We start from the raw sequence: 22,618 nt of genomic DNA, 5'->3' as shown, positions 1-22,618 counted from the left end.
TCACATTTACTGACCTACAGAAAACGTTAATATTGTTCAAACTTACTTTAGCAGCAAATAAACTTGAATGGCAAGTTGTCAGTTCTTTAAGCTCTTTTCTGTTTAAAGATCATGTGAGTCAAATGATTCATCGATAGAATAGTCTGTCTGGTTCTACATAAATATAGCCAGTCATAATATTAAAAATGAACTGTTTTGATGAATTGCGGTTTTCGTGATTGATCATTTCTGGGTACTCGAGTACTCAGGTACTCGTGTTCATCCCTATAGCGTGCGGTGGGTGGAGTTTCGCTCTGTATCTCCCGCCTCATATTTAGCTCAACACAAATTTCCTCCACATATAAAAACTCACAAACGATGTGCCGGCTCGCTCGCCGCGTGTGTAGCGACCAACGATCAGTCTAAGTGTGTGTGTGTGTGTGTGTGTGTCTGTGTGATCGTAATAATGGCTGTGGATGGTACAGATGAGAATAATTTGGTAAGTGTTTTGATTTTTCTGCATTTTCCCCGTTTGTAGATGCTGGAACTACACCTGATTGGTGGTTTGGGTGAATGCAAGTGTCACTGAGACTGATAGGAATGGATAGCTTTTTTTGCATTGTATGCATTATATTAGGGGCAAGGTAATTATAGTTCATTAAAAGTAAAACTAAAATTATTAAATGCATTGATTGTTACTTAAAATAAATGCTAAATAAGATTTAAAAAACTATTTTAAAATAAACAACTTCAGCTAGTTCCACTAGGAAATATTTCATATTTTTTTCTAATTTAACTTGTACTTAAATAACAATAATTGAAAATATAATAATAATATGATAATAATAATAATAATAATAATAAAAACGACAAAAACACTAAGACAAAAAAAAGCTAAAATTTTAGCAAAAAAAAAAAAAAGGAAAAGAAAATATAAAAACAAAGACATTCAAACTATTAATAAAAACTACAATAGTATCTCACTGATACTAAAATAACATTGGTCTGATTGATTAATAATGCAAAAAGTGTAAAGAAGAAATAGTGATAAATACAACTGCAGAAATAAATACAATAAACTAAAACTGAAGATAGCAACAAAAACAACCAAAAAGATAATAAATGTAATGGTCAAAAATATTATGTTTGTATGTTTTGTCATTAAAGTAAATTAAAACTACTATAGCTACTGCATTTATACAACATGTACAAACTTCGTTATTGGTGCATGTCTGCTATTGCTTCTGAATTAAAATAGATTTTCTGTATACTGTCACACCCAGGAATAATCGATATCATTAATGTACATCAAATAATCACAAATAATGAGAACCTTTTTTTTTTTAGTCATACTAACAGACTATGAATACTAAATTAATCAATCAAACCATAAATGATCATATAAATCTGATAAAATGAAATATAAACATGTTAAATGTATGAGAGCAAACTCATTGACTGTATTAATTAGCTCTTTTAATAAATCAAATAAATTGAATTCCGTGATTATTTTTTAAGATTATTTTAATTCCTTTTATAAAGCAGTTTGAATTACCATTGTGTATGAAATGTGCTATATAAATAAACTTTGCCTTGCCTTTAATAGCATTCTTAATTGCCAAAACAAACACTCAGTATTACATATTAGGGGTGTGCGATATGACCAAAATAACATATTACACAATAAGCAGTTTTATAATAATATCACAATGTTTTTGCTGTAAATAAGGATGTTGGGTACCAACAGTTTCGATACAAGTGAAATTTCACAGTTCTACCAATTACAGCAAAAACTAATACTTGCAGCCTAACCAATAACATTAATACATTCTGAAGTAATTACTAAAGAAAGCTAATTCAGTGATAAAATAAGTACAAAGACACTAATTGACATATAAATGAAACATATAAAAATAAAATAAACAGTGGTTTAAGAAGTAAAAAACACTGCAGTAACTGAATAAAGCATCAAATGTAAAACTAAAACCTGCATAGTCGAAACTTTTCCGAGTGATTTTCGTCAACTTGAGTATCGATTCACTTTTATTATCGAACACAAACTGTTTTTTATTTTCGAATTCAAATTTATTTTGTTGTTTTAACACGTCAGTAACTTTAAACAGTTCTGCTTTTTATGTTACTGAATTCATCAGTTTTAGTCTAGGAACAAAATCTACCACAGAAGTGAGGTGAATCTGACCAAACATCCACAGTTTTAGCAAAAAAATACCAGAGATAATCTAATTATTATTTATTACCACAGGTAAACTGTTGTAGTTTATCGTGGGCTAGAGTTTAAGTTAAAATACTCAACAAAATGACAAATTATTATGGTTTTGATGCAATAACAACTTTAGTTTGAAGTAAACTATGGTCAAACATGATTGGTATAATTTAGCTTTGAATCAATATCTGTGTCTCTGTTGTAGGAAAAAGGTATTTACACAAAACATGCAGCCCGTCTTCGAAAGAACGGTCGCCAGCGAAGATCTTTATCCCGTCTCAGCATGTCTCAGAGGTTTAGAGGTGAGTGAATCCACAATAACAGGCCTACAACGTTTTAGCAACGTTTCTACAACACTCCCACAATGTTTCAACAACACTAAAGCATTTTAGCCAATTTACCTAATTTAGTCTAAGGTGTAAAGTTGAAATAAGAACAGTTGTCAGCAACACTTTAACCTGAAATTTGATTTGACCTTTATAAAGTAATTGTTGTGAAAAACTGAATGCATTTAAATATTAATACATTGATTAAAAAATATCTGAATTAAAATATATAAAGTCATTAAATAAAAATGTTTATCTTTAGTTCAGTGTGAACAGTGCACCCTCTACTGGAGCATTGTGGGTAATGTTGTCTGACTCTCTGCCAGGTTTGTGCTGTTGCATTGTGGGTAATGTAGTTCTTCTCTCTCGCTCTCTGTAGTCTGGGCCTCACACTTTCACCGGCTCTTTGTGACGTTTATCGGAGCGGATTGGATCTTCCTCATGCTTCTGGGGTTCATCATGGCAGTGATCAGCTTTGTCATGGATATCTTCGTCGTTCTCTTCACAGACAGTAAGTGTGTGTATGTGAAGACGGGTGTCAGAATTAGCAAATATACCAACCAAATTTTATTTTTTTAAATATTCTTGATGTTTAGGTTAAACATGCTGCAGTTGGTTTTCTCTGTCTGTTTTTTTCTGACATCAGACTATAAAACAATTATTGTTTCTTATTGGAACATATTTATTTATTTTCAAGAAACAAGTAATTCAGATAATGAATGTAATTGATGCCTATTTTTAGGACCATTCAGAATTCATTATAACATTAAAGATATTTCTGAAATTTAATGAAACCACACACATTTATATATATATATATATATATTTTTTTTTTTTTAAACTAAATGACTTTAAATGACTAATTATTTTTTTTAAAAGATACAAAATTCTATTATAATCAAAGTAATTCAAATTTTATTTATTTTATATTTCATTCATCCCAAATTATTTATTTCTTCTTCTAATTCTTTTTTATTATGTAAAATTGTATTATAATCAAAGTCTTTTTTCCCTCTACAGCACACAGGTGGATCTACCATCTTGCGGACAGTCATGTTTTGCTGCAGTATTTGGTGTGGGTCATTTATTCGATGTTTCTAATGTGTTTCGCGGCAGGATTCGTAAACATCGTGTCAGTTCAGGCCGCTGGTGAGACGCACGCATGAACTCTTTGACAAACTCTTTATGTGATTCTTTATCCAGTAACTCATTAGTGTTTGTGTGTGGTTCAGGGTCTGGTATTCCTGAAACGAAGACGTGTCTAAGAGATGTGATGCTGCCGGAATATCTCACCTTGAGAACATTAGTTTCCAAAGTCATCAGTCTGACCTGTGTGCTCGGAAGTGAATTGCCTGTGGGCAAGGAGGTAAACACACACACACACACACACACACACACACACACACACACACACACACACACACACACACACACACACACACACACACACACACACACACACACAGGGAACAGGAAACACAAAAACAAATTCAAAATTCAAAGCATAAAAATAGTTTTATATGGGGAAATGACTATTTTTTTTTATTTTATTTTTACATTTACATTTTTTATTTTTAATTATAATTAAAGTAATTGAAATATTTGTTTGCAGTTCAGTGCTGTTAAAATGAACAGTGCACCCTCTGGAGGACAGAAAAGATTGTGCACTTTTTGTGTTTCCAGTAGTTTCTCTTTAAAACCTTTTTTTAAACAGACCTATTTTTATATGCCTACAAAAATGCACCATGGTACAACGGTCATTGTAGTTACGGATTTTAATATATATACAATTTCAGTTTTAGTTCAGTTTAATTTAATTTTTGTCAGTTTATGTTTATTTCAAGTAAAGATTTATTTTATTTTATTTTATTTTATTTTATTTTATTTTATTTTATTTTAACTGAATCAAATGATTCGCGATTTGAAGTCCCGATCCATTAATATGACAAGTTGCTGCTCAAAATACATGTTAGATGGAAACATTGTGCATTATGATGGACTTTGTATCTTAATTCACTGTATTTTAAATAGTTTGAGCTGCAGTTCAGTTGCTGACAGTTCAAGAGAAAATCAGCTGAAAGCATCCAGTCATTGAAGTCAATCTTACATTTATCAGTATATAATTAGTAATAAATATTCGATAAATTATTGTTATATCTGCTATATTAGTCCGTTATGGCATCATGCCAAAGATGAATTCTAGCAGGTGAAGTGGATTTACTTATTGTTGAGTTAAGGAAAGTGATCATGATCATCAGATGGGCTGCAGCATTAATTTTGTGTGAAAAGATATGTGCTTATTAAAAGAATTAAACACTTATTTCATAGATGCATTGTCTTTTCAAGTACCTCTTAGGTTTTCCAGGCCTTACATTTCCAGATGTCATATTCAAGTACTTCAGTCACATTTAGCACCTTGTACAAAATGCAGAGCATGTGGCTTTGGATTAAAGTGTCTTGTATCTTATTGAACCTTTTGTGTTTATGACACATGTGAGGTTTCATGAGGGTGTGATTAATATTTGGGTGATCTTCTGTAGCATCGCTGTGAAGTTGTGATGTAGTTTAATCCAGAACATTATGTGTGTGTTTTCTGTCCTGTAGGGTCCGTTCGTGCACATCGGCGCAGCTTGTGCCTCTCTTCTCTGCAAATTCATGGCGCTCTTCAGTAACATTTATAAGGTGTTTAAAAGCTCTATTTTATAGCATTCGCTGCAGTAGATTTGTTGTGTATTTAGTTCTTGTGTGTTTTGAACAGAATGAGGCCAGAAACAAGGAGATGCTGACGGTCGGGTGTGCTGTGGGAATCGGCTGCTGCTTCGCTGCTCCTATTGGAGGTGAGAAAACATGCGTGTGTGTGTGTGTGTGTTGCTGGAATGATGTTGAAAACATCTATGGAAGAACACTAAAACATAATCAGAATTTACAAGTTATATATGTCACATTCTGCAAGAGTTTTTGTGTGTGTTTCAGGTGCATTATTCGGTTTGGAGGTCACATCTATGTTTTTCGTTGCACGAAACTACTGGCGTGGATTTCTGTCCGCTACATTTGGTGCCTTAATCTTCAGACTTCTGCCAGTGTGGAACAGAGAGGAAGGTGCGTGTGTATGTATATTGATAAAGCGATAAACCACAACAGGCTGTGTGTTACAGCATTTTTAACACCAGCAAGGGCTCTTACTTCTTTATGCTTGAGTGAAATGCACAGTCGATGGTGATTTGAGTTATTCTCTATTTTTCTCTCAGAGACGCTTATGGCTCTTTATGCAACAAAATACAGGCTGGACTTTCCTTTTGACCTGCGAGAGTTTCCAATCTTTATTGCGATGGGGTCAGTAGTGCTATTATAGTTTTAATAATATTTTAAATTAATTAAAAAATCTGTATATTTTATGTTTTCATCTTAATTTTAGTTACATTTTTATTAATTTTGTGTTTTTATTATTGTATCTGTGTATTTTTTATAAGTTTTTATTTCAGTTATAATTATTTACAATAATTAAAAATATTAGTTCAATAATTAGTTAATATTAGTTTTGTCAAAAGTCAAAGTTTATATATATATATATATATTTTTTTTTTTTTTTTTTTTTTTTTCTTTCAGAATTTAGAAATATTATTTCATATATACACTGCCTTTCAAAAATTTGGGATCAGTAAGATTTTTAATGTTTTTGAATACATTTCTTACGCTCATCACAGCTGCATTTATTTGATCAAAAATACTGAAAAAATGTAATATTGTAAAATATTATTACAATGTAAAATAACTGTTTTCTATTTTTTAATATACATTAAAATATAGTTTATTTTTGTGAATTTTCAGCATCATTACTTCAGTCTTCAGTGTCACACGATCCTTCAGAAATCATTTTAATATACTGATTTACTAATATACTGTTTTGATTTGTTTTTTTTATTTATTTTTTTTTTATTTTTTTGAATCTGTGATATATGTTTCAGGATTCTTTGTTCACATGTTTCATTTTATTTGTGAATAAAAAAAAGAACATAATTTATTTAAAATTGAAAAAAAAAAATCTTTTGGAACTACAGTTTCAAAATATGGGGTCAGTAAATTTTTATTCTTCCCTTTTTCAAAGAAATTAATACTTTAATTCAGCAAGACTTGTATTGTTAGAAAATATTTCTATTTTGAATAAATGCTATTCTTTTTAACTTTTTATTTATCAAAGAATCCTGAAAAAAGAATCACAGGTTTCAAATAAAATATTAAACTGTTTTAAATATTGATAATAATAATAATAATAATAATAATAATAATAGTATATCAGCATATTAGAATGATTTCTGAAGGATCATGTGACACTAAAGACTGGTGTATTGATGCTGAAAATTCAGCTTTGATCACAGAAATAAATTATATTTTAAAATATATTAAATAGAAAACCATTATTTGTTATGGTATTTTTAATGGGATTTATTTTAATAATATTTCACAATATTGCTGTTTTTTTTTTTCTGCATTTTTGACCAAATAAATGCAGCCTTGATGAGCTTAAAGGACTTAATATATATATATACAAGCTGCAAAAAATTATATATTATATATATATATATATATACATATAATTTTTTTACGAGTTAAGATGTGCGCAAGTCATAAAAATAGAAGTAGCATACAAAATATAAAAACTGCATAACACATTAAGGCTTGTTTATAGTATAGTATAACTATAGGTTGTTTAAAAAAGTGTCTACTGGAAAATGCATCTGACTGTGGTAAAATTGCTGTAACGCACAAATGTTTTATCTCTGCAGGATAGTTTGTGGCTTTGGTGGTGCCTTCTTTGTGTATTTGTATGGCAAGATTTCTTTGTTTGTGAAAAGGCAGAAAGCCGCAAACAGCTTCCTCATGAAGAAGTAAGTATTTTGTACAACAGAACTAACGATAAGGGGCAAATAAGGGGAAAAGTAATATTACATTATAATAGATTTTGCTGTATATACTGTAAAAACCATAAAAGTCTATGATGTGCCTAATCATGTGTTTTGTGTCTAGTTGTTTCTTATATTCCGCTTTGGTCTCTGTGCTGATTTCAACGCTCACTTTCCCTCCGGGCTTTGGGCAGTTCATGGCTGGACAGGTAACACACACACACACACACAAACACACACACACACACACAATCTATACGTGTTTGTTCCCCAGGCTGTTAAATCCATCCAGTTAATAATCTTAATGACAGCTGAGAGAAACACTGAAGCATTTATTAATCAATTTTAACAACACTCGCTCATATCTCTCTCTCTCTTTTATACACTCACTCTTGTTCTCTTTAATTAATCGGTGCCTCAAAAGGAGGCAATAAAATGCTCCATTAGCAGCATATGCAGTCATACACAACAATAAGGTTGCTTTATCTAATTACAGTATTTATGCACAATTAGCAGTTAAATGAAACGTGAAAGCCAAAGTGTTTCTAAAGGAATAGTTCACCCAGAAATTAAAATGCACTCACCCTCGGGCCATCTGAGATGTGGATGAGTTGTTTCTTCATCAGAATTGTAGAAATGTATCATTTCATCACTTGGATCCTCTGCAGTGAATGGGTGCTGTCAGAATGAGAGTCCAAACAGCTGATAAAAACATCACAATAATCCACAAGTAATCTACACCACTCCAGTCCATCAGTTAACATCTTGAGAGGACAAAAGATGAAACAAATCCATTATTAAGACATTTTTAACTAATCATCTGGTCTGAATCAGGATAGAAATCTGCACAGCTAAAACATCCCAAAACAGCTCTAAACAAATATGTGGCTGGATTATGTCTTCTCAAGATGTGAACTGATGGACTGGAGTGGTGTGGATTACTTGTGGATTATTGTGATGTTTTTATCAGCTGTTCGGACTCTCATTCTGACGGCACCCATTCACTACAGAGGATCCACTGGTGAACAAGTGATTGAATGACACATTTCTCCAGATCTGATGAAGAAGCAAACTCATTTTAATCTTGGATGGCCTGAGCATAAGTACATTTTCAGCTCATTTTTATTTTTGGGTAAACTATTTCTTTAAATGAATGTGTAGAGTAGTAAGGTTTTTGGTTTACTTAGAACCATTTCCTGTTTTTGACATAACTTCCATCATTTATAGCTTACACAAAGGGATTCCTTAATTTCATTTTTTGACCATCGCACCTGGTCAAATCATGGCATTGTAGCAGACTTTGATGCTGACGATCACTTAGCCGCCTGGAAACATCCGCAGGCTAACGTTTTCTTCATCCTCTCCATCTTCGTCGTCATGAAGGTAAATAAACACATTTTTGACCTCAAACTGTAGCTGAGTAAATAAACTTTTCTTTATTCCTCATATAATGATAAACTGATTTTCTATTAATTACTGTTTAATATATTTCAATATTAATATTTTTCTGTTTTAATATAAACAATATATTTGTGAATGTCTGACGTTTTTGGATGCGCCATGCATGTGTGTGTGTGTGTAAGTTTGTGTGTGTGCGTTCTGTTTTAATGAACATTACTCTTGTTTGTTGTGTAGTTCTGGATGTCTGCTGTTTCCATAACCCTTCCTATACCATGTGGTTCCTTCGTTCCTATTTTCGTCATTGGTATGTGCTTGTGTGATATATCTAAAAAATGATATTTATATTTTCGAAGCATTTCTACCTTTTTAAGGCACATTCACACCAAGGATGATAACTATAACAGTAACTAAAACCATAAAGTAAAAAAAAACTCTAGCTCTGTATAGTAAAAGTCCACAACACAACGACAGAGAAGAATGATATAATTGGAATTACAATCAGAGCAATATTGGGCAGCATGACAGTTTTCGACATTGATAATAATCAGAAATGTTTATTGAGCAGCAAATCAGCATATTAGAATGATTTCTGAAGGATCATGTGACACTGAAGACTGGATTAATGATGCTGAAAATTCAGCTTGGATCACAGCAATAAACTACATTTTATGATATGGTCACAAAGGAAACAGCGATTTAAATTGTAATAATTTTTCACATTACTGTTTTTACTGCAATTTTTATCAACTAAATGAAGCCTCTGTGAGCATAAGAGTCCTTTTCAAGACATTTTAAAAATTCAAAATAATTCCAAACTTTTGACTGATTGTGTAAGTCATCATTCTTGCTGTGAATGTACCTTTAAAACAGTCATTTTTATTAATATCTTTTGATACGATGACCAATCTCAGATTAAAGGGAATGCATACGTGTGTTTCAGGTGCTGCGTTTGGCCGTTTAGTGGGTGAAGGTTTGGCCACATTGTTACCAGATGGATTTAACATAGAGGGACACACATACCACATAGTGCCCGGAGCATACGCTGTCATAGGTGAGAAACTAGACACTAACAGACATGCATACATCTATTACGTCTCATTATTTGGTAAAATAAAGCATTAAGATTTAGTTTTTAGTTATGAATCAGCAGTAACTCTCTGTTGTGTTAAGGAGCGGCAGCGTTAACGGCAGGAGTCACACACACGGTTTCGACCGCCGTGATCATGATGGAGTTGACGGGACATATCAGTTACAGTCTGCCTATCCTGATCTCTGTGATTATCGCTAACATGGTTTCTCAGAGTGTTCAGCCGTCCATTTATGACACGGTTATCCGCGTCAAAAAACTGCCTTACCTGCCCTTGCTCAGCTGGGGCCACCCTGAGTAAGTCTCTTCATCTGTACATTTCATCTTTTCTTTCTATTTCACATTCTGCTCATCCTGTGCACCACCAAAACTTTTCTTTTTATTATTTTTTAGGTGTTTTGTAAACACTTTGGTCAGTGTAGAATGTCATGTTTTTAAAGTATACGTAATATTACAAGTTGAACAAATATCAGGTATTTTGTCAGTATTGTGTGAATACGTTAGTATATTTGATTGCAGTTTACCCAGCATGCTCAGGTTTGAAACATTAACATAAATATTGCAACATGCACATGAATGGGTAATGAATGTAACAAACAGAGACAAATCACCAGTTGATTGATTACATTATGAACTGCAAACATGTTTTTCAAGTTTTCTGAAATGTTATGCTTAAATACATAAATGAGGCATTATATATATATATATATATATATGCACTAATGTGCACAGATTTCCAGAGAATACATTTGAAAAATTAGATAAAGCCAAGTTCAAAATTCTTGTTTGATTTGTTGACATATTAGAGTTAAAGGTTTTTACCATGGGGATTTTTTGTTTCTCTTTTTTATCACTCCATAAATCAGAAAATACAGTCAACAGCCAGAAAAAACACAATTTTACCATGGTTTAGGAATAAAACGTTATATAAATTAGTGTGAATGATGTACGAACAAACCCTTCTATAAAAACCTTCAGAATATAGAGAGGAGTAAAATTGCTAAGTCTGGTGTTTGTAAGTGCTGCTTAAGTAAAGAAAAATCTCTTTAAAGGTATGTATTGTAATTGAAACCTATAGACGGAAATAGATTGACTGTAATAATAAAATCATGTGAATGATATATGAACAAACCACTCTATAAAAACCTTCAGAATATAGACAGGAATAAAACTTTAAGTTTTGGTGTATGTAAGTGCTGCTCAAATGGAGAAGAATCTCTTTAAAGGTATATATTTTAATTTAAATCTATTGATGGAAATGGATAAATTGTAATAATAAAATCATGTGAATGATATATCAACAAACCCCTCTATAAAATCCTTCAGAATATAGATACCAGTAAAACTTTAAGTTTTGGTGTATGTAAGTGCTGCTCGAGTGGAGAAAAATCTCTTTAAAGATATATATTTTAATTGAAATATATAGACCGAAATAGGTCAGTTGTAATAATAAAATCATGTGAAAGATAAACAAACCCCTCTATAAAATATTTCAGAATGTAGATACCAGTAAAACTTTAAGTTTTGGTGTATGTAAGTGCTGCTCGAGTGGAGAAAAATCTCTTTAAAGGTATATATTTTAATTGAAATATATAGACCGAAATAGGTCAGTTGTAATAATAAAATCATGTGAAAGATAAACAAACCCCTCTATAAAATATTTCAGAATGTAGATACCAGTAAAACTTTAAGTTTTGGTGTATGTAAGTGCTGCTCGAGTGGAGAAAAATCTCTTTAAAGATATATATTTTAATTGAAATCTATAGACGGAAATAGATCAGTTGTAATAATAAAATCATGTGAATGATATATAAACAAACCCCTCTATAAAAACCTTCAGAATATAGATAGGAATAAAACTCTAAGTTTTGGTGTATGTAAGTGCTGCTCAAGTGCAGAAAAATCTCTTTAAAGATGTGCATTGTAATGATGCAAATAAGATAAAGTGCAATAAAATAAGAGTAATACGTGTGTATTTTGGATGTTTTCTTCACTAGTCTGCAACATGAAAAGCCAAACAGTCTAAACTTGCCTTAATTCAAAATTTTGCCTTAAATATTTTTCTGTTGTGCATCAGTTTTTCACAATTACCTCTTTCTTTGTGTGTAGGAAGTATAATATTTTTGTGGAGGACTTTATGAAAAAAGAAATTTGTTATATCACACTGAACACCACCTACAGAGACTTAATCAAGGTCCTACGCTCAGGAAAACTGAAAACACTGCCGTTGGTGAAATCTGCAGGTACAAACATACGATACACACTTATTTTCTCACTGACTGTTGTGTTGGAGCTGTGATATCATTATATGGAATGACTTAACTTATGAATATATTGATGTTGAGATAAAATATCAAATAAGCTTTATATTTTTAGAATAACTTTTATTATATTTTTTATAATTATTTTTATGTATTTATTTGTTTTTGCTTTGAAATGATGTGCATTGTGAAAGAGATATACAAATAAACATTGCATGACTGGAGAATTAAGTTTGTAATCATTAGAAACTATTTTTGTTATTTTTAATGATATTATTTTTTTCTTAAAATGTCTTTTAATATGAAGTAAATCTGGCATAAATATGTACGTACAGTGTTGTCCTGATCTTTCTGTCTGAATCTATTGTGTCTCTCAGAGTCAATGCTCTTGCTGGGTTCAGTTGATCGTGCTCAGTTACTGTCGCTCTTAATGTGGCGATCGCAGCAACTGCGAGAGGAAAATGCTCCCACCATGTCTGTCAGATACAAAGTTCACTTCCAGGTCAGACGTTGAACATTCTACTACTAGAATAAAAACTGTACTGCTGTATTTCACCGCATGCTTTTGCTGCAAACGTTGATTTGCATCACAAATATCTAGTTTTTTAGATGGGTTTTGATTATGGCTATGTATGTGTGTGTATTTGTTGTAGACGTCCACAGAAGAGTCTGCATCCGCTCATCTGGACTCCACTAAACCTCTAAAATCTGCTATGAAGAAGCCGTCTGAAGATGAAGAAGAGATTACAAGTAATATCAAGAACCTCCCATTGGCTTTTTTTTTATCTTAAAATAACATAAAATAGAATTTCTATGACTGGATATGTGTACATGTAAATATTCAGACACTCTTTTGAAATATTATAAAATATGAAAATCTACTTTTTAATACAATAAGTCTTTCATTGTTGTTGATATATTTATGCTTGCAAAACGCTTAATGTCATATGTTCAGTTTAGTGCACTTTTCTAACTTTCTATAAATTCTTTCTGTCTCTCAGATCTTTATGATTCTGGCCTCAACTTGAAAAAGTTCTTCTGTTCTCGTCCTGACATCGAGGCATTGGAGGTGAGACACACACACACTAATGTGCTCTAGAAATGTACTATGGTGTTTTTGAGGAAGCTACCATAGTAAACTTTTGTAAGTGTGCGCCTTTTAATTTAGTTTAGTAATAATGCAAGAAAACTTGCAAGTATGCACTTGGAATTGCAGGATCTACTCATAAAAATGAAATTTACAGAATAACATGGAATGTCAATGAATTTGTCAAATTTTGGATGAAAAAGTCTAAAACAGGTTTGAATAGGTCCGTAATAATCGAGTTGCAATATGGACTAGTGTTTGTGATGATAATAATAAAATAAAAACTATTAATTATTTAATTTTTAAGGAATATTACATAGTTTTTTCCATGTTGTGCAGCACTTTGTTTGCCAAGAAATAAACTAGAAATAATTTTTATCAAAATTATTACATTAAAAAAAAAGATTAAATTGGTAATGTTTTATGCTATGTTAGGTCATAGGTCCAGAAAAAATTAAAACTGACAACATTTCTAATAAATAAATAAAACATTTCATAGGCCCTATTATTGTATGTATGTACAAATAAATAAATACTTCTAATTTAATTAAACCATTAATGCAGAATGCAGAAAAATAAAAAATATAAAAACAGACTCCTTAACTAGGAAAAAAACAAACAAAAAACAAACAAACAAATAAAAAATTTTGTTGTGTTTCAATCTTTTTCCAGTTCGACCCAGACAAAGAGGATGATACAATACTTCAAGAGGTGAGGACATTTCAACACACATGCACACACACACACACACTCATGTTGGGTTTCCATGTGTTACAGATTCATTCCATAGGCATAATATTTTTTCTACTTTACAAACTGTATTTTCTAAACCCTGGTATACTGATATTACTATACTTGTAGGGACATTTGGTCCTCATAACGTAGAGAATACCAGGTACACACACACACACACACTCATGTACAGTATTTCTGGTTGTGAATGCAGGTTGATGAGTGGGAGGAGCAACAGCTTGACGAGGAGGTGAACTTGGACATCTGCAAGATTGACCCCGCCCCCTTCCAGCTGGTGGAACACACTTCACTGCACAAGGTGAGTGTGTGTGTGTTTATTTCGCTTTAATTGTGATATCATAATCATGATGATTTCTGATTATGTCATTTTGCAGTTTAGTTTCAGTAAGCTGTTAATGCCACAGTGTCAAATAAAAAAACACACTTTGTTTCAGAAGAAGAACAAAATGTGGCTTGCTCTGATATTCCCATGTAACACTTCTCTTCTGTTCTCTCTCAGACTCACACCATGTTTTCTCTGTTGAATCTGGATTACGCTTACGTCACCGGTGTCGGACGGCTCATTGGAGTTGTTTCACTGAAAGAGGTGAGAATTTTTCAATAACATAGAAATGACATTCAAGAGTTAAAAATCCAAACAAATCCACATCATCTATACTCTTTATCAGCTGGTTTCTTTGTAGCAGAGAAAAAATCTTTTAGATTTTATTTTTATTCATCAAGGATGCATTGAAATGATCAAAAGTGACAGTAAAGACATTTACGTTACAAAAGATTTTGATTTCAAATAAATGTTGTTCTTTTGAACTTTCTAAAAATAAAATGTATCACAGATTTGAACTGATAATAATCAGAAATGTTTGTTGAGCAGCAAATCAGTATATTAGAATGATGTCTGAAGGATCGTGTGACACTGAAGACTGGAGTAATGATGCTGAAAATTCAGCTGCGCATCACAGAAATAAATTACATTTTAACACATATCCACAGAGAAAACAGCTGTTTTAAGTTCAGATAATATTTTCCTATTTTTACAATTTTTACTGTATTTTTGATCAAATAAATGCAGCCTTGCTGAGCAGAAAAGGCTTCTTTCAAAAAGGCCAAAGGTGGTTTTGATATGAATGAACAAAAAAGTAACCTAACTATCCATTAACGGTGTCTGATGTGTGTTGTAGCTGCGTAAGGCGATCGAAAGCACCATGCCGGACGGCGTGAGGCTGCGTCCCGTTCTGTCCACATTCAGAGACCGAGGCTTTCGAGGAGCCAGGGCCAATACCGTCGAACTCCACAAACTACTGGACCATCAGATCTGCTAAAACTCCAGCGACCGATGATAACAGGTGAACCAAATGCCAAACGCACAAAACAGTTAATAGTTTTATAGAGACACTTCCTGCTCTGGGTCTCTTTTTATTGGTGGATTCATGAGTGTCAGGGATCTGCCTTATTTCATGGCTTTTTGTCCTCATTTCCTGCACTGATTTTATTTCCGGTTGTAAAAACAATAGATAAAGGCTTTTATAGTTTTTATTCATTCTGAAAGTGCAAAATGCTTCTGGGTTTGTGTTTGTGTGTGTTAGTCTGTAGTATTTATAATTAGTTGTGTGTGAAAACAATATAAGTCAATGCAAATGTGTGTTTGTTGCAGAAAAGGACTAAAAAGTCATGATTTCCTTACATTCCCTCACTTTTGTTTTGATGTTCAGATTGTTCCTTAAAAGCGATGCTTTAAAATGTTATTTATTTAAATTAATTTTTTATTTAATGTTATTTTCATTTTAAGCCAAGCCACTTAGAGTAAAACAGCAGCATTAGATCATCAGTAAGACTGATTCATTTAGGTTTTTATGCTGTTATGTAAAGCTTTTATTGAGGCTTTTGAACAAGAAGAAAAATAATTGAATAACATTTTGGCTGTTGCATTGGTAAAACTGAAAATGTAAAATTTGTATAGTTGCATTGCAATTGCAACATGACAGACAGAGAAAAAAGACTAAATCAGTAAAAAAGGATAGTTTTTATTGTTTTCTTGTTTAGCGATCAAGAAACTTTTAATTCTGTTAAATAATAAATCAATTATTATAATTACAGCAGTATTGGAGTAAAATGTACCTTTTATTGGTTTCTTGATCATGAATCTAGAAAATTGAAATGCTGTTAAATAAATAAATGCACACATGCATGCCTACATACATAAAATAAGTATAGTAATTGCAATAATATTGGGCATTTTGTAATAAATGTGCATTTTTATTGGTTTCTGGATTTTAATTCAAGGAATTTTTAAATAATAAATTCATACATACATAAAGTATAATAATTAAAATAAAATTGGAAATTTTGTAATAAATGTGCATTTTATTATTTATGAAATTTTATTAGTTTCTGCATTATAATTCAAGAAAGTTTGAAAAAAGTAAAACAAAAACATACATGCATACATGCATAACATAATGATTAAAATAAAATTAGAAAATTTTTAATAATTATGCATTTTTATTGGTTTCTGGATTATAAATCAAGAACTTTTGAAAAAATAAATAAATACATGCATACAAACAAGAAGTATAATAATTAAAATAATATTGGAAATTTTGTAATAAATGTGCATTTTTATTGGTTTCTAGATTATAAGGCAGGAAAAAAATGCACGTTTTAACCAAGTTTAACCCTGTTAAATAAAGTATAATAACAATATTGAGTGAAAAGAAGCACCTTTTTACTGGCTTCTTGATGTAGAATCAAGACATTTGGAATGTTGTTAAATAAATAAAGTATGATGATAACAGCAATATCTGGAAAATTTCTTCCTCTTATTCAGACATCAAACAAAAGTTGAGTTTTTCTGAAGAGCTTTATTGGTGCTGTTGTGTTTGTGTTGAATATATCATTGTTTGCTGTTTAATAACCCCTACCATGTTGTATTTTGATAAATCAATATATGTTTTTCCCCCACTGTTTTCCACTGGGTTTAGCATTAGGGAGTATATGTGCAGAAACGTACTCCACGTGTGTATTTGTGTGTAATTGTGTTTGCAGACACCAAATAATGAATAAAACAACTGTGCTAAATAAAGCAAATGTCTCGACATTTTACTTTGCAACTTTTTCTTTTTCTATTTCATTTTTGCATTGAATACGAGAGTTTTTAGTGTCGTTTTTGTGTTGTTTTTTCCCACGAGTCTTCCCACCTCAACCAGTTCGTATCAGTTAACCGCTTGGACAGAGAGAGAGACTGTTCTCACACACATCAATGAAGCCACACAATGGAACAGAGAGTGTGTGTGTGTGTGTGTGTGTGTGTCTGCGCTTCATTATTATGATGTGCTGGCATTTTTGGAAGGACAACGACTCACCGTGACTGACCAAAATACTGGCAGCTGATTGGTTGAACCCTCGTTGTCAGTGAGACGTGACTGATGAGTGTGTGTGTGTGTGTGTGTGTTTGGATGAGGGATGTTTCTCCCAAAATACCACTGATTCTGTGAAATGGTCAAGCTGGTGCTTAGAAAATGTAAAATTAAGCCCTGAATGAAAATTAAAATCTTGATTAGCAGATAAAAACTTTCTGCAGTTTGAGCTCCGTTCAGACAGGTTATATTTCATGATCTTAAGTGACCTTTGACCTTCAGTCACAGTTTATTCTGTACAGCTTATGGTTTTTGTTGTAATTAGCTATAATAAACCTGTTCTGAAATCAAATTTAAAGACTATTTTATGAAATCTAAAATATATATATTAAACATTTTCAGGGGTTTGCTAGGACTTAAATTTCAAAATGTGAAATTCAAGCACTTTAAGCAAATTGTAAGAAGTTTGTTATAATTAATTATTGTCCTTTTTTATTTTATTTTATTTTATTTTACAAATAAAAATATAATTCAATGATATCTGGCCTTTAATAATGTTCTCAAAATGTTATTTACTTCAGTGATAATGAAATCTAAAAAAAAAAAAAAATCAAAAAATATATATATTAAAAATTTTAATGGTTTTCCAGGACTTAAATTTCAAAAAGTGAAATTCAAGCACTTTAAGCAAATGGTTAGAAGCTTATAATTAAATATTGTCAGATTTTATTTTATTTTATTTCATTTCATTTTATTTTATTACAAATAAAAATATCATTCAACAATATCTGGTCTTTGCTAATGTTCTCAAAATGTTACTTACTTCAGTGATAATTAATATCTATAAATGAATTAAATTAATAAGTAATTAATAAAAAATAATATATATATTAAATTAATTAATTTTAATTATAAATATATTTTATGAATTAATAGGTAATTAATAAAACGTTTTTGTATTTTCTTTTTATTTTGTACTATTGTTTATTTTATTTCAGATAAGTTTAATAAACCTGTTCTGAAATCAAATTTACAGATTATTTTAAAAAATATATATATAATATTAAAAATGCTATTTTCAAAAAGTAAAAATTTAAGCACTTTAAGCAAATTGTTGACTAAAGGCCTGGAAGTAATTAATAAAATTAATAAAAAAAAAAGAATATATATTTAAATTAATTCATATTAGTTATATTTATATTTTATGAATTAATAGGTAATTAATTAAAATGTTTTTGTATTTTTATTTTGTTTTATTGTTTATTTTATTTCAGTTAAAGTTTTTTTTATGTTTTTTGTTGTAGTAAACTATAACAAGTCTGTTCTGAAACCAAATTTACAGATTATTTTATGAAATCTTTATGATTTATGATTTTTAGAAAGGGTTTTCCAGGATTTAAATTTCAAAACGTGAAATTCAAGAACTTAAAGCAAATTGTTAGAAGCCTGTTATAATTAAATATTGTCTTTTATTTCTTTCTTTCTTTATTTTTTTTACAAATACAAATAACAATATCATTTCCGTCTGTATTGTTTGAGCTAGTGTCTGTGTCCTCATTATGACTCATAACCTGTTTAATGTTTAAGTGATCCAGATCATATTGCGTCAGAGTTCCCACTAGTTCTCTTTCTGTCACACTTTCAGTTTCTTCACAGAAATCTCCAGAGCTTCTTTCTCCTCAGAAATAATCATTAACATGAATGTTTGTCATCCTCACTCATAAGTTTGCGGTTAAAGGATCGACACACGAACAGGACGTGAAGATCCCTGATGCGTACGACGCACGTCGCACGTCACACACTACAGTCCTTAAACACACTTGAGCTGAGCAAATAAAACAGCAGCACACACAATCAAGAGACTTTACTTAAGATTTCATGATTATTATGAGCAAAAACATTTGATAAAGGCCTTAATGTACATTTGCGATCACAAAAATATATTTTAAATTATCAAGAAAAATATATTTTAGTTTCATGTTAAGCAAAAGATATTTACTATATCTAACCTATTTGATTAAAAGCAAAATATGTCTTGACCTCTTTTAATGTGTGTTTTTGTGTTTTCATGCTGAGTGTGATTTTTTTTTTTTTATAATGAAATTAGTTATCTCAAAATCAGGCTTATTGTAGTTAACTAAATCTAAATAATTTAAAATATAAATATATTAAATAAATATATTAAAAACATGATGTACTAGAATAACTAAAAAGAAAATTGTTTGAGGAAAAAAAAATTCTTAAAAAGAAAAAAGAATAGTTTTATACTATTATTGTTTGTTCAGGGCAACACTGTAGCACTGTAGCACCCAAAATAAATTTCCTCTCAGGGACAAATAAAGTTTATCCTATCCTAAAATTAAAAAAGAGAAAAAACTATACAGAAAAATAAATAAATAAATAAATAAATAAATAAATGCACAACAAAATTACTAAAGATTTAAATAAAAATGAAAATAATAATAATAATAATAATAATAATAAATAAATAGTATATCTGTGTTTTTGGTGAGTTTTTTGTTTGGTTGGTGTTTGATGTTTTAGTGCCCACAGTAATAGACGCTAATACTAAATTTGTCCAGGAGATGGAGACATTTGTGACTCCTATTTGTTTAAAATATCTTGAAATTGCTGTATGGCCATTTTATTTTTTATAAAATATTTTTATCTCTATTTCAAAAGTTCAAGTACAGTTCTTTCCAAACGACAGATTTACTGTGACCAAAAAAGCACACTTTTTTTGGACTGACATTATTCTGAGCGATTTTTGTGTGTCAAGTCATTAAGTGTTTTTAGCTGCTTCCAGAATGTCTTAGACCAGCAGAAAACCAGATACCAGCTGCTCAAACCATCTAAAGATGGTCTGGTTTTTGGAATATTATATGTGGCCAACCGATATGGATTTTCCACAGTTGCTTTGTTTTTATATGCTCGTTTACGTTTATTCTCTTGCAAGAAATTCAAAAGACCAAATAAATGTTATTCATTTACTTTCACCTCCTAAAACATTTAATAAGCTGATAAAGTGTGTTTTTAGAGAACTTTTAGGAATTTTCCTTTAGTTGTACTAAAAAACAACAAGGTGAATTTGACATTATTAACGTTCTCAGAACGTTCTGGCTGTGTTCTCTCAATGTTCTTCCAGTAACATTAATACAGCATTCATTCATGTCTGGTCTTTAACAATGTTGTCTTTATACAACGTTCATAGAAAAACAATCTGCAACATTTTAGCTGGACGTGCAGTTGTAACATTTTTTAAATGTTACTTCTGGAAAAATAACATTCAAAACATTCAAAAGTAACATTTTCAGAATGCAAAATGGAATGTTCCGTTAATGTTAAAATAACGAAATGAAAGGTTTTTGAAACATTTTGAAACATTCAGGAGTGGAATGTTAAATGGTAATGTTCAAAAACATTCTTGGAAGCACATAAAGGTTCTTTACACATAATGATAAAATGTTTTTAACAGACGATCCTCCTGCAGTCATAAAGCATGTGTTGTGTGATTGTTTATTTGCTCGCCTGTATATTTCTGCTCTTTTCTATTTAAAGATTACCCAGGCGTTTATGTGAGGTGAATGTTTGATCTATACGAGTGATCTGCATGTACTCGAGGAACCAGTAAAAATGGTTGTTTTGCTGCATGTTCTGTCAATAAATGAGGCTAAAAAGTCTGTTTGAATAAAAACATCTGCTTTCACTTGTTGCTTTTTGCCATTTAAAACAGTTGCATCATTTCTGACCGCTGTTTACAGTTTATAAACACATCTGAGATATATTAAGGTAAATTCAGGTAAACTGAGTCAATTTTGACATATATCTATGCAATCACATTAAACATATACTGTTATGCATACACACATTAGATGCAAAATCACCCTGTTTAATGTATGAAACAGTATTGCATTTCTGCACCTAGACAGCTTTTTTAGGCATCTTTATGGTATTGTTATTATTATTGAATTTTTTTTATGTGTATGTGTATTTTATGTGATGCTATGGACACAATATCAATACATGCAATAAAAATAGAGACAGGATAGTTAAATAATTAAATAAAAAGGTGCCTACACTGATAATAATATTTATTTATTTATTTATTTATTTATTTTAGTAATACTTTTTTTATTGTCTTAAAGTATTTATTTATTTTAATTAATTAATACATTTATTTTTTGTTGTTAGAGCTAAAACTAGCTTTTGGGATGTAATTTTTGTAATTTGTTACTTTATTTTATTTTTAATAAACCCTCATTTCAGACACATTATTGATATTTTTTATGTCATGGACATAATAAAATGCAATAAAAATAGTGAATGAATGAATTAATGAAAAAAAAATGTAAATAAATAAATGATAAAATGTATTATTTTAATTTAAAATGTCATTATTATTATTATTATTATTATTATTATTATTATTATTATTTAAATAATTAGGGTACCAGCACTGATAATAAAACAAACTTAAAAAAAAAAATTAAAAGTTATTTATTATTTTAGTTATTTTTATATTATAAAATAACATTTTATTATATTACCAGCTTTTGGGATGATCGTAGTTTTGTTTAAAAACACTTACTTTCTTTGTTATTCTGTTTTATTTTTAATAACCCCTAATTTGAAATATAGTATTGACATTTTTTAATTACGCCAAGGACATAAATAAAATGCAATAAAAATAGGGAATTAATGAATGGATGGATAAATAAATAATTAAAAAAATAAATAAATAAAGTACCACATTTATGTATTTATTTATCTGAGTTATTTTTACAATAATAAAGTAGCATTTTATTATATTTTGTTAGTATCAAACTAAAACTAGCTTTTGGAACCTTCATTTAAAAATCCTTAATTATTTATTATTCTGTTTTATTTTCATTAACCCATAATTTGAAATACAGTACTGACATTTTTTAATTACGCCAAGAACATAAATAAAATGCAATAAAAATAGGGAATTACTGAATGGATGGATGGATAAATAAATAAATAAATAATACCAGCACAATTGTTTATTTATTTATTTGAGTTATTTTTACAGTAATAAAGTAGCATTTTATTATATTTTGTTAGTATCAAACTAAAACTAGCTTTTGGTACGTTCGTAGTTTCATTTAAAAAAAACCTTTTTTGTTATTCTGTTTTATTTTCAATAACCCCTAGTTTTATTGACATATAAACATAGGGAATGAATGGATGGATAAATAAATAAATAAATAAAGTACCAGCACTGA

General features: G+C 30.3%; 1 protein-coding gene across 1 annotated transcript; it reads left to right on the top strand.

Moving 5' to 3' along the window:
- The first annotated feature begins 378 nt into the window (after positions 1 to 378).
- Positions 379 to 17,097, top strand: clcn2c (chloride channel 2c). Its single transcript, XM_051130311.1, has 23 exons — positions 379 to 478; positions 2,409 to 2,505; positions 2,909 to 3,040; positions 3,550 to 3,678; positions 3,762 to 3,895; positions 5,134 to 5,211; positions 5,288 to 5,366; positions 5,503 to 5,628; positions 5,778 to 5,862; positions 7,314 to 7,415; positions 7,555 to 7,639; positions 8,658 to 8,813; positions 9,066 to 9,135; positions 9,772 to 9,882; positions 10,002 to 10,215; positions 12,028 to 12,161; positions 12,557 to 12,681; positions 12,833 to 12,929; positions 13,181 to 13,248; positions 13,939 to 13,977; positions 14,213 to 14,317; positions 14,519 to 14,605; positions 15,198 to 17,097. Exons 1-23 carry the CDS (start codon positions 446 to 448, stop codon positions 15,336 to 15,338), a joined length of 2,427 nt encoding a protein of 808 aa, XP_050986268.1. The 5' UTR covers positions 379 to 445; the 3' UTR covers positions 15,339 to 17,097.
- The last annotated feature ends 5,521 nt before the right edge of the window (positions 17,098 to 22,618 follow it).

Source organism: Labeo rohita, chromosome 15 (genome assembly GCF_022985175.1).
Source record: "Labeo rohita strain BAU-BD-2019 chromosome 15, IGBB_LRoh.1.0, whole genome shotgun sequence".
NCBI lineage: Eukaryota > Metazoa > Chordata > Actinopteri > Cypriniformes > Cyprinidae > Labeo > Labeo rohita.
This window is presented reverse-complemented; position numbering and strand designations above follow the sequence as displayed.

Excerpts from the sequence above, each read along its gene's own strand:
- clcn2c (XM_051130311.1), top strand. The coding sequence starts at position 446 with ATGGCTGTGGATGGTACAGATGAGAATAATTTG. Across the intron at positions 7,640-8,657 it reads GGCAGTTCATGGCTGGACAG|CTTACACAAAGGGATTCCTT; the intron begins GTAACACACACA and ends CATCATTTATAG. Across the intron at positions 10,216-12,027 it reads CTCAGCTGGGGCCACCCTGA|GAAGTATAATATTTTTGTGG; the intron begins GTAAGTCTCTTC and ends CTTTGTGTGTAG.